Genomic DNA, 13,736 nt, shown 5'->3' with positions numbered 1-13,736 from the left:
TCAGGAAGTTTATTCCAGGCGTAGGGTGCAGCGAGACAGAAGGCGCGAAGTCTGGAGTTGGCAGTAGTGGAGACGGGAACAGATACTGTAAGAAGGATTTATCCATGGAGCGGAGTGCACGGGAAGGGGTGTAGGGAAGGATGAGTGTGGAGAGATACTGGGGAGCAGCAGAATGAGTACATTTATAGGTTAGTAGAAGAAGTTTGAACAGGATGCGAAAACGGATAGGGAGCCAGTGAAGGGTCTTGAGGAGAGGGGTAGTATGAGTAAAGCGACCCTGGCGGAAGATGAGACGGGCAGCAGAGTTTTGAACCGACTGGAGAGGGGAGAGGTGACTAAGTGGGAGGCCAGCAAGAAGCAGATTGCAGTAGTGTAAACGAGAGGTGACAAGGGTGTGGTTGAGGGTTTTGGTAGAGTGCTCTGGGGCAATTCTCAACCAAACTAGATCCTAAGTTCATCGGCCCTTATGAGTTCATGTTTATTTTTAATCATTGCTTGATATGCCACAATATGAACAATTGTTCAAAACGGTTTATGACTAAAATTATGAAGGAAAGGAACGCCATTAGTTAATAGGCCAAGATAGAAAGAGTGGAAGAAGGAGAGGGCGTTGCAGAAAGGAAAGTGGAAACAGGCACAGAGCGAACCCTAATCTCTCCAACATGTAGCTGCCACCCTGAACACCCCTTCGAAAGCTTTTAGAAGGAAATGAGTTTTTAATCCAGATCTCAATTTTGGGTAGGAAGGTTCTGGGTGAAGGGTGAAAGGTAATGCATTCCACAAGACTGGAGCTGTACCATAAAAGGTGTATTGTGGAGGAGTAGCCTAGTGGTTAGGGTGGTGGACTTTGGTCCTGGGGAACTGAGGAACTGAGTTCGATTCCCACCTCAGGCACAGGCAGCTCCTTGTGACTCTGGACAAGTCACTTAACCCTCCATTGCCCCATGTAAGCCGCATTGAGCCTGCCATGAGTGGGAAAGCGCAGGGTACAAATGTAACAAAAATAAAATAGATACTATTGGAGATTCTACATGGAATGTTGCTACTATTGGAGATTCTACATGGAATGTTGCTATTCCACTAGCAACATTCCATGTAGAAGGCTGCGCAGGCTTCTGTTTCTGTGAGTCTGACGTCCTACTATTGGAGATTCTACATGGAATGTTGCTATTCCACTAGCAACATTCCATGTAGAAGGCTGCGCAGGCTTCTGTTTCTGTGAGTCTGACGTCCTGCACGTACGTGCAGAACGTCAGACTCACAGAAGCAGAAGCCTGCGCGGCCACATTGGTGATCTGCAAGGGCCGACTTCTAGTCGAATAGCAACATTCCATGTAGAATCTCAAATAGTAGCAACAGTGGAGGAGTGGCCTAGTGGTTAGGGTGGTGGACTTTGATCCTGGGGAACTGAGGAACTGAGTTTGATTCCCACTTCAGGCACAGGCAGCTCCTTCTGACTCTGGGCAAGTCACTTAACCCTCCATTGCCCCATGTAAGCCGCATTGAGCCTGCCATGAGTGGGAAAGCGCAGGGTACAAATGTAACAAAAATAAAATGTGACCAATAAACAGAGGGAAGAATTGGGACATGTTTTCATACACCTAAACTTACCACCCACCCTTGACATTCCTAATTTGTTTCACATGTTCCTGGTTAAACCAGCACGTACATCTCTGAGTAAGGGACCCCTCCAGTACTGAATGGAAACCCAATATATGAGATTCAGAGTATTGTGGATGGGTGATTTCAATTACCCCGATATTGACTGGGTAAATGTAACATCAGGGCATGCTAGGGAGGTAAAATTCCTTGACGAAATCAAGGACTGTTTTATGGAGCGGCTGGTACAGGAGCCAACAAGAGGAGGAAAAATTGTGGAGCGCATGATCTGGTGCAGGAGGTAATGGTGCTAGGTCCGCTTGGTAACAGTGATTATAATACACATGGGAAATCCAATTCGTTAGCATTTAACTTTCAAAAAAGAGACTATGCCCTGGCTTAGGAGTGAGGTTCATTCCTGTCATGGTATGTGCGAAACTAACCCACTTGGAGAAATTGCCCCGACACAGACACACAGAGGGGCAACAGAGACAGAAACACACTCTCACATATACAGAGGCAGCACATACATACGCGCCAGCGCACACGCAAAAACACACACACACAAACTCAATGTGCACACTGAAGGGTTGGAAGGAGTTTCATGAGCCATGCTGCACATGCTTTTCCCATGTGCTATTAGACTACTGTAATATGTTTCCAATTAGCTTTTGAGAGCCACATTTCCTTCATCAAGTCTAAACAAAAATGGTTCATTTTGTTTTGATCTGATGAAGTGTGTGTATGGCTCTAAAAGCTAGTGAGACATGTATGGTTAGTCCAGTAAAAAGGTATCAACTACAACTTGTGTATTAACTTTTACTTCTCCATGGTTGTTTGTATGTCAGACCTTTATTTCTTGTGGGATGTCCTGCCTATTCCAGCTTTCTAACTTACACCCGCATCACATATTTAATATAATATTCTTTTTGATACCAGATTTCTCCTTACTGATAATTGACGAGTGTCACCATACTCACAAGGACGGCGTCTATAACAAACTCATGGAGGGCTACATAGAGAAGAAGATGCGAAATGAAGGCAAATTGCCCCAGATTCTAGGACTGACAGCTTCTCCTGGGACCGGCAAAGCCACCAGCTTCGAGAAAGCCAAAGAGCACATATTACAAGTAAAGCCTAACTATATTCAAAATATGCAGTTGGAATGTAAGCTATACAGATTAGATTTTAATTTCATATGTCTATCCTGTTATTATTCCTATGGCCTAGGCGCTCAGAAATCGGTGTGAAAAAAATCAGTGCTCAACGCTATTCCATAATGGGCACGCAAAGATGAGCGCCGATTATAGAATTAGAATTGAGTGACGATTTTGGTGTCTAAATATGGGCGCCAGTACTTACATCTGAAGAAACGTGGAGTAATTCCCAGCACCCAAGCATCCTCGGTATTCTATAACACTGCATGCAAATTTTAGGATCAACCCTAACCCACCCATACACCCCCCATGGCTACATTCTTCTTTGGGTTGCGCACTATGGGATTTGGGCGCATATAGTAATAGAATGGCACATAGCAAGTTGTGCATGTAAATTTGAATTGGTGCCAATTAGCACCCAATTTTTGGCACATTAGCCAATTTAGATGGATCCACACCTTGGATTGCCGTCCAAATATTGGTGCCCTAAATAGAATTTGGGGTTAATATCTAGAGCTGTGTTTCCTCATTAAAGAATGGAGTTTGTTTCTCTAGTTCCGTTATATCAGGTATGATTATTTTTGTTTTTATTTCCATCGCAAGTTCTATGGAGCATCCTGAGATGTGGAAATTGTAGATGTTTCACAGTAAACTAATGTCCATATGCCGACTTGCACTCTTTGAGGAGATCAAACCACTCAGATTCAGTGACAGGGATTGAGGAAGTGGGGGGTGGGGGGTTTGTTGGCTGAGGTGGAGCTTCAAGGAACCGTTGGCCATGTGGAGATGTCAAAGCTCAGGGGGAAGTTGGCACAGGAGGGGCTCTTGCTTCGGGAGGGTGTTGGAGTGAATTAGATGTCAAGGAGTGATCAGGGAGCATAGAAGGTGATTGGAGGGAACAGATGTTGCCATTTACAGCTGTACTTATACCTGCCTTAGAGCAATTGAAATTGCTCACATGTATGTTTTCTATACAGATGTGGATTCCTACATGAAATGGAGTAGAGAGGTGTGGTAGCCGTGTTAGTCCACTTTTAAAGGTAATCAATAGAAATAAAACAAAAGAAAACATGGAAAAGAAAATAAGATGATACCTTTTTTATTGGACATCCTATATAATAAAAGGCACCTCCAACATTCTGAAGCTGACTGCATGGCTGAGGCATTCCTGCTCTCTGTATCCATCTCCTGAATTGACATCACGTACTTCCGGGTTCGTCACAAGCAGAAGTGACCAACCACACGAGGTTTCTCGGCTTCAGAATGTTGGAGGTGCATTCTATTAAATAGGATTGGTCAGTTCCTTTCCTATATAATAAAAGGCACCTCCAACATTCTGAAGCTGACTGCATGGCTGAGGCATTCCTGCTCTCTGTATCCATCTCCTGAATTGACATCACGTACTTCCGGGTTCGTCACAAGCAGAAGTGACCAATCACACGAGGTTTCTCGGCTTCAGAATGTTGGAGGTGCATTCTATTAAATAGGATTGGTCAGTTCCTTGAAGCACAGCCAGAGCTCAGCGTCCTGCACAGTAACGCTCAGACACCAGAGAGGGAGGGAGGGAGGGGGGGCTTGATACCAAAGAGGGGGGGGAGGTATCTCTGTCACACACACACTCTCTCACACACTCTCTCTTTCTCACAGTCAATGTCTTTCTCTCTCACACACACTGTCTCTCACACACTGTATCACATTCACTCTCTATGTGTCACACAGTCACTCACACACTCTCTTGGTCTCATATACTCAGTTTCACAGAGAGTCTGTGTCTCACACACACTCTCTCACACACACTGTATCTGTGTGAAACACTCTCTCTCTCACACTGTGTCTCACATACGCACTTGCACACTCTCTCTCTCTCTCACACACACACTCTCTCTCTCTCACACACACACTCTCTCTCTCACACACACACACACACACACTCGCACATTCACTCTCTCTCTCACACACAGTCACTCTCACATACACTCTCTCAAACATACACACTCCGAGGAAAACCTTGCTAGCGCCCGTTTCATTTGTGTCAGAAACGGGCCTTTTTTACTAGTAACTTAATACATTTCTTGATTAGCTTTCGAAGGTTGCCCTTCTTCGTCATTTCCATAAGTTTGTTCATTTGCTTTTTCATGCATTTCCCATTTCTATATGAAATGGGAAATGCACATCTGTATTGTAGGTCTACCCAGGACACTGCCTCTCTTTGCCCTACCCCCCTTGACATTTAGGCATAGTTAGCTTCCTCACATGTAAATGGGGCCTTTTGCACGTATAGACTTTGGACAAGTTCCTGGAGGAAAAGTCCATAGTCTGCTATTGAGATAGACATTGGGAAGCCACTGCTGTTCCTGGGATTGGTAGCATGAAATGTAACAATAAGCTATAAACTACTTGTGTCCTGGATTGACCATTGCTGGAAACAGGATACTGGGCTAGATAGACCATTGGTCTGACCCAGTATGGCTATTCTTATATTGTGTTATGTAAAAGGTAAAAGGTCATGACCACCATATTGGGTATCACTCTGGCCCCAACTTCCCCACTGAAATAGGTAAAGAAATACACACCTTCCTGTCCTGTTATATAATTACACCGCATATTAACCCCTGAACTAAAGCTTGTAAAGTTGAGGTCTACGTTAAACATTTGTTCTTAAAATGAATGAACTGAAAAAGCACCTGAAAATCTGGAAGAAGTCCAGAAACCCTGAAACAAATGGAATATTTCTTGCCTGTGCACATACCTGAAAAACAGAAGGTAATTAGCAGGGCTTTTTTTGAGGGGGTACTTGGGGGTACTGAGTACCGGCACCTTTTCCACTGTCTGCTAAACTTGACCCATGGTTCTCGTATTTTAATGAAAGAGCTCAGGTTCGACATACAAATTCTGCCTTGTCATAGATTCTATGACTGGTTGCAGGGGTCCTGGCTATTGTAGGGTGGGTCCCTCAGTGATCTCCCCACCCCTGAAGGGTGGCCTGGCATTTGAGTACCGGCACCTTTTTTGCTAGACAAAATGCACTGGTAATTAGTGATGTAAATTTCAGTGTAGTCCAATAAAAAAGGTATCTTCTTTTCTTTTCTACGTTTTATTTTATTTTTATTTCTATTGATTACCTTTAAAAGTGGATTAACACGGCTACCACATCTACTGTAGAGCACTGAAGGGACTGTACCATACGCCCCGTGCATTTTGGCTAAAAGCTTCTTTCCTCTTTGCAGATCTGTGCCAATCTGGACACATGGAAAATCATGTCCCCCAAGATCCATCACAAGCAATTAGAGCGCAAATCCCACCTGCCCAAAAGACAGTTTGATTTATGTACAAAAAGGCCCGAGGTAAAGAGTACATCATACAAAATAATTACTTCTCAATAAATAAATAAAGAATATTGTTATCTCATGTTCACACACAATCTGGTTGGTAGTCAAAATAGTAATAATAATAATATTATTATTATGACAAATTGTATCCCACATTATCCTGAACGAGCTCAGGTTCAATGCGGCTTACATTCAAGAAAAACATCAAAAATATAATTCAGATAATTATAACATTTTAGCATATTAGGAATAATTGTGGGTTTGTCATGAAGCTAGTTTAGACTATTGGTTATGTCGTTTATTGTCTTTTGATAAGATATGTACTTAATAGAAAAGCCTTTAGTAATTTACGGAATCTCAGATAATCTAAGTACCTTAATTATTTGGGAAGAGAATTCCAAAGTTTGGTACTCTGATATGTAAAGCCTGCAACAAGGATTGATTTGTAAGACCTTTGCAGTTTGGATAATGGAGCGTGAGGTATTCTCTAGCTGTTTTTACTGTGTTACGTGAACCTAAATCAATTAGTTGTTTTTTGTTTTTTTTTTGCATTTGTACCCCGCGCTTTCCCACTCATAGCAGGCTCAATGTGGCTTACATGGGGCAATGGAGGGTTAAGTGACTTGCCCAGAGTCACAAGGAGCTGCCTGTGCCTGAAGTGGGAATCAAACTCAGTTCCTCAGTTCCCCAGGACCAAAGTCCACCACCCTAACCACTAGGCCACTCCTCCACTGTTGCATGTAAGTGGGTGATAAACAGTGCTTTTTTGTGCCAGTATGCACCGGTACGGCATAACGGCACCTTTTTTTTCCTAGGGCCAGCTCACCTGCCCGCCCCTAGCTCCCTGACAGCCCTGCTTTCTGTTCCTGCCGCCCCACAAAGTGTTTAAATCTTGTATTTTTCTTACCTGAAGTCGCAGCTCCGCCGGCGGCGTTAGTGAAAAGACCAGGCTCGTCTCCTCCAGCCTTCCCTTCGTTCCCTCTCAGTGTCCCGCCCTCGCAGAAACAGGAAACAACGTTAGATGAACGTGGGACACTGAGAGGGAACGAAGGGAAGGCTGGAGGAGACGAGCCTGGTCTTTTCACTAACGCCGCCGGCGGCGCTGCGACTTCAGGTAAAAAAAATACAAGATTTAAACACTTTGTGGGGTGGCAGGAACAGAAAGCAAGGCTGTCAGGTAACTAAGGGTGGGCAGCTAGGGCTTGGGTTGGTACTGGAACGGCTTAAAAGAGGGGCAGGTGGAGGCTGGGGCGAGTTGCTGGACATGGAGGGGAGGGCAAGGGAGAGAGGTGAAATCGCTGTCTTATTTTGCACTGGGTATACTAGAGCTGTAACAAAATTATTTATAATGAAAAAAATCACATTATTTTTTTCTCCTATACTGATATAGTATTTTCAGTGATACTGCTTATAGGCGCCATGGCTGGTATAAGGGGTGTGGCTACTGTGGGTGTGGCTACCATAGGGGTGGAGCCATAGATGGTGACCCCCGCCCATAATGAGTACCAGTACATTTTTTCCTACAAAAAAAGTACTGGTGAGGGGAGGGTGGGATGGGGTTCTGTGTGGTAAGAGTGCAAATGAAGCGGGGACCAATATATAAAAAAAACTTTGAAAAGTTGAAGTTCTGGAATGGTTACTCTGAATAGTTCACTAGACGTTTTAATACAGTAAGAATTGTTCTTTTGGTATATCATGATACTCTCACTATGCTCTGTCTTGCATATACGCTTCATTCCAAGAGACGTGTGTCTTACATAATTGACATGTAACACGATATGCACGATGTACTATGTTTCAGATTTTTTGTATTACTTATTAATAAAGACTTCTTGAAAATTTAAAAAAAAAAAAAAGTACTGGTGATAAACCATATATGGGGGCCCTTTTACTAAGCCGTGTAGGCGACTATGCATGCCCAATGCGCGCCAAATAGGAGTTACCACCCGGTTACCGCGTGGCCCTTGCGGTAATTTCAATTTTGGCACACATCCGCTACACGCGTTCAAAAATTTTTTTTTATTTTCTGATGTGCGGCAGCTACGCATGTCAAGTGGTATTTTGACATGCGTAGACCATTACGTGTGAGACCTTACCGCTAGGTCAATGGCTTGCGGTAAGGTCTCAGATCCAAAATGGATGCACAGCAATTTTAATTTGGCCATTTTGTAGGTGCGCTGAAAAATATTTCTGCGCGCGCCCAAAACACGCATCTACACTACCACAGGCTATTTTTCAGCGCACCTTAGTAAATGGACCCCATGATTTGGTAAATTATCGTGCATATTTTAAAGGTGATCTTGGCATTTATGGGAAGCCAGTGACGTTTTAACAAGAGAGGGGGAAGCCTTCTCGAAGCAAGGAGCATATAAAGTGGGCAGCGGTATTTTGTACTGTTTGTAATTTTTTAAGGAGTGAGATTTTAATATCCGCATATATGGCATTACAATATTGAAATTTGGATAGTACCAGAGATTTAACCACTGACCAGTTACATCGCTTATTTAGGAATGGAGATCATTTTCAAAAAGTGGCATGAATCTGCATTTGGATGTTTTTCTCACAAAAACGTCCAGATTGGTATTTTCAAAACCAATTTTTAGACATTTTTCTATGAAGTCAGTCAGAAATGCGTTCAAATCACAAGGGGACATGTCAGGGGCATGTTAAGGGTGGGTGTTCCTAACACTTGGACGTTTTCCAGCCATAATGGAACAAAACAAAACCGGGCATCTAAATGGCAGATGACGTTTAATGTGAACAAGTGCAAAGTGATGCATGTGGGAAAGAGGAACCCAAATTATCACTAGGTCATGCAAGGTTCAGCGTTGGGAGTCACGGACCGAGAAAGGGATCTAGGTGTCGACGTAGATGATACGTTGAAAACTTCTGCTCAATGTGCTGCTGCGGCTAGGAAAGCAAATAGAAAGTTGGGTATCATTAGGAAAGGGATTGAAAACAAAAATAAGGATATTATTCTGCCATTGTATCGCTCCATGGTGCGACCGCACCTCGAGTACTGTGTTCAATTCTGGTCACCGCACCTCAAAAAAGACGTAGAGGGGCATAATCGAACGAAAACAACTATCTCCATGGGCGTTTATCTCCAAGAACGGGTCCGTGAAGGGGTGGACCCAACCGTATTTTCGCAAAAAATAGACGTCCATGTTTTATTCTACAATTTGTGAGCTGGGCGTTTTTGTTTTTCAGCGATAATGGAAAATGAAAGCGCCCAGCTCAAAAACGAATAAATCCAAGGCATTTGTTCGTGGGAGGGGCCAGGATTCGTAGTGCACTGGTCCCCCTCACATGCCAGGACACCAACCGGGCACCCTAGGGGGCACTTTTACAAAAACAAAAAAAAAGGTCAAAGAGCTCCCAGGTGCATACCACCCTTCCCTTGTGTGTTGAGCCCCCAAAATCCCCCTCAAAACCCACTGCCCACAAGTCTACACCATTACTATAGCCCTAAGGGGTGAAGGGGGGCACCTACATGTGGGTAAAGTGGATTTGGGGGGTTTGGACGACTAAGCATTAAACAGCACAATTGTAACAGGTAGGGGGGGATGGGCCTCGGTCCACCTGCCTGAAGTCCACTGCACCCCCTAACAACTGCTCCAGGGACCTGCATACTGCTGCCAGGGAGGTGGGTATGACATTTGATGATGAAAATAAAAAGTTGTGAAACATCATTTTTTTGTGGTGGGAGGGGGTTAGTGACCACTGGGGGAGTCAGGGGAGGTCATCCCCGATTCCCTCCGATGGTCATCTGGTCATTTAGAGCACTTTTTTGGCACCTGTTCGTGTGAAAAAAGGGTCCAACAAAAGTGTCCTAAATGTTCGCTAAAAACGCCTTTATTTTTTCGATTATCGCCCTAACGCGTACATCTCTGCTCGGCCGATAACCACGCCCCAGTTCCACCTTCGCCACACCTCTGACACGCCCCCATCAACTTTGTCCGCATCCGCGACGGAGTGCAGTTGAAAACGTCCAAAATCGGCTTTTGATTATACCGATTTATTCGTTTTTGTGAGATAAACATCTATCTCCCAATTTGGGTCGAAATCTAGGCCTTTTTCTCTTTCGATTATAAGGTGGATAGTGGAATTGGAAAAGGTGCAGAGAAGGGCGACAAAGATGATACAGGGGATGGGACGACTTCCCTATCAGGATAGGCTGAAGAGGCTGGGGCTCTTCAGCTTGGAGAAAAGGCGGCTGAGGGGAGATATAATAGAGGTCTGTAAGATAATGAGTGGAATGGAACGGGTCGATGTGGAGCGTCTGTTTACGCTTTCCAAAAATACTAGGACAAGGGGGCTGCAGTGTGGTAAATTTAAAACGAATCGGAGGAAATTTTTCTTCACTCAATGCATAGTTAAACTCTGGAATTCACTGCTGGAAAAGGTGGTTAAGGCGGTTAACTTAGCGGATTTCAAAAAAGGGTTGGACGGCTTTCTGGAGGAAAAAGCCATAGAATGTTATTGAATGGACGAGGGAATACAGTATTTCTAGGATGGGCGGGACAAATTGCTTGTTCTTTTGGCCGCTGTCGGTGTCAGGGTACTGGGGTCGATGGACCCTTGGTCTGTCCCAGCTTGGCAGTGCTTATGTTCTGGTGGTTAGGACACCCTTGATATTAAAAAGGAAAGTTTTTAGGGGTCCTGTTACAAAGGCACGCTGAAAAATGGTTTGCGGTAGTGTAGATGCGGGTTTTGGGCGCTCGCCAATACATTTTTTAGCGTGCCTGTAAAAAGGGCCTTTTTTTTCCTGAAAATGGACGTGCAGCAAAATCAAAATTGTCACGCGTCCATTTTGGGCCTGAGATGTTACTGCCAGCCATTGACCTAGCAGTAAAGAATCCAGGCAGTAATGACCTGCGCGCATCCGTTACGCACGCCCGAAAATAAAAAATATTTTTCAGACATGCGTATCGGATGAGCGCCAAAAATGAAGTTGCCGCAGGAGCCACGCGGTGGTCGGGCGTTAACTCCATTTTGGCGTGCATTGGGCGTGCGTAGACACTTAAGCGGCTTAGTAAAAGGGCCCCTTATTGCCTTACGAAAAGAATTATGAGGTTTGTTGCTTATTTTCAGCAGGAAGACTGTCCCAAAGGTACACGGATTGGTTAAAGAAGGAACAGTTTACTTGTTTCTTAAAGAGAACCATCTTAATACAGAGAAAGTTAAGTAAATTGTGGTCATAAGCTCGAGAGGTTGGTCTGTTGAATAAAGCAATGAAGTACTCTGCTGTGTGACCATAAAATGATTTAAAAATCAAACAAGAAATTTTATGGGTTATTCATGCTCTCTCCGGAAGCCAATGCAGCTTATCATGCTGTTGTCCAGATTCCGAGATGAATTACGTGGTGACTCCCTGATACTTTTCCTTGTGCATTTTTTTTCTTAGAATCCCTTTGGCAGGAAGCTGGCGGAGATTATGACAATGATCCATGAGTTTTTAGGTGACACCACTTTCTCTTCAGACTTTGGTACCCAGATGTACGAACAGAAAATTGTCGAACTGGAAAAAGAAGGTAACAATTAGGTGTAAGATATGTTTTAAGTGTTACAGGTATGAACAACAATTGTCATATACTGTTCCACATCTAGAAATCATGTTTCTGTTTATTAGTATGTTACGAATGTAGGGCTTGATTCAAATGTTTTGATGTTGCGTTAATTTCCTTGCATAGAACAGATTTATACGTAGGGAACAGAAACACAGAAACAGAGAGAAATGTAGGCGGATAAAGACCATATGGCCTATCCTGTCTGCCCATCCATGTCATTTACTCTCCCTATCACTCCCTTAGAGATCCTATGGACTTGACCCAAGCTCATCTCCACAACTTCCACTGGGAGGCCATTCCATGAATTCACCACCCTTTCCAAGAAGTAGTATTTCCTCAGGTTACTCCTGAGTGTATCTCCTTTTACCTTCATCCTATCCCCCCTCGTTCCAGAGCTTTCTTTCAGTTGACAGAGACTCGCCTCCTGTGTATTTGTGCCACGTAGGTATTTAAATGTCTCTATCTTATCTCCCCTCTCCCGTCTTTCTTCTAAAGTATGCAGATTGAGATCTTTAACTCTGTCTTAAGATGACATAACAGTTATGGTCCCTATCCACATGACAGTTGCATCTCATTCAGTTTTACTTCATAATTTTATAGATACTTTAGATTTCTGAATTAAAATACACAAACTTAAGTTAAATACAGATACAACTAAAATTTTGTTGGTTAGTCGTTCAGTATTGGAAGAGGAAAACAGCATCAAACTTAATCAGACTCTGTACCAGTTTTCTTTATCTATAAAAGTCTTAGGCACCGTACTAGAGTCCAAATTATCTTATGACTCTCACATTAACACATTAATACAAAGATCTTTTTTTACAATGAGCAATCTTCGACGGATACACAAATATTTTGATCAAGACATTTCCGCTTCCTGCTCTTGAGTCTGTTGATCATTGTAATGTCATCTATTTGGGTGTCTCAAAACAACTACTTGGAAAAAGTCTGAAAGTGTATCTCAGTTCTTTGTGTAAAGAGTTGTTGGTTACTGGTTCATTGCTAGAGTTCAAACTAAATTCTATCTTATTCACAAAGAGGCCCTTTTACTAAGGCGAATAGGCGCCTACATGCATCAAACGCGCGTCAATTTGGAACTACTTCATACCCCGGGCGGTAATTCCATTTTTTACACACGTCCGATATGTGCGGCTGAAGATATTTTTTATTTTCTACTGCATGGTGCTAACCAGGCGATAATCGGCAGTGTACGCGCACTGACGATTACCACCCGGTTAACGCATGAGACCTTACTGCTAAGTCAATGGGTTGGCGGTAAGGTCTCAGGCCATCCATTTTCGGCCAAAAAAAAAAGACCTTTTTTGCAGGCGTGCTGAAAAATGGACCTGCGCGCATCCAATACACGTGCATACAACAGCGCAGGCCATTTTTCGGCGTACCTTAGTAAAAGAACCCCAAAGTAATCTATAGATGAGCTCCATTTTATCTCTTAGGTCATTTCATTTTCTCTCTGGAGTGGAAAAGTGGCCTAGTGGTTACTGCAGTGAATTGCGGACCTGGTCCATTCCCACTTCTACCTAATGGTCAGCTGTGGGTTAATATCCTGGGGAACCAGGTTCAATTCCCTCTGCAGCTCTGTGTGACCCTGGGCAAGTCACTTAACCTCCCATTGCCCCAGGTACAATATACTTAGATTATGAGCCCATCACAGACAGTGCAAGTACCTGAATAGATATATGTAAACCAACTCGACATGTGCTTCAAAAGAAGCGATATATCAAATTGATAAACTTAAAAATCTAGAGTTACAAGATCAACATCTCTATTTACTTTTCCTCTTTTAAAAAAAATGTGAAAATATTTAGATTATTAGACACTGTGCTTCCTTTTCAAGCAGTTCATCTTGGTTAAGCTGGTCAGAATTGTTTGTTTATTATGTCAAGCTATTTTCAATTTCGGAAACTTATTTCCGATCTGACGAAGAAGGGCAACCTTCGAAAGCTAATCTAGAAATATATTAAGTTATGTCCAATAAAAAAGGTATCATCTTATTTTCTTTTCCATGTTTTATTTTGTTTGATTTCTATTGGAAACTTATAAAAACCTATTTATTCTAAAAA

The 13,736-nt window shown here is 43.2% G+C and overlaps 1 protein-coding gene across 2 annotated transcripts in view; it reads left to right on the top strand.

The window, feature by feature from the left end:
- DHX58 (DExH-box helicase 58) overlaps positions 1-13,736 on the top strand; it is a 103,184-nt gene that overhangs the window by 31,843 nt on the left and 57,605 nt on the right. Inside the window, exons 4-6 of one of the 2 annotated variants that reach the window (XM_030220950.1) lie at positions 2,539-2,729; positions 5,984-6,100; positions 11,493-11,619. In XM_030220950.1, the coding sequence (XP_030076810.1) occupies positions 2,539-2,729; positions 5,984-6,100; positions 11,493-11,619 (435 nt within the window). The remainder of the gene's footprint in view (positions 1-2,538; positions 2,730-5,983; positions 6,101-11,492; positions 11,620-13,736) is intronic. The other variant, XM_030220951.1, reaches the window with a different exon arrangement.

Source organism: Microcaecilia unicolor, chromosome 12 (genome assembly GCF_901765095.1).
Source record: "Microcaecilia unicolor chromosome 12, aMicUni1.1, whole genome shotgun sequence".
Lineage (NCBI taxonomy): Eukaryota > Metazoa > Chordata > Amphibia > Gymnophiona > Siphonopidae > Microcaecilia > Microcaecilia unicolor.
This window is presented reverse-complemented; position numbering and strand designations above follow the sequence as displayed.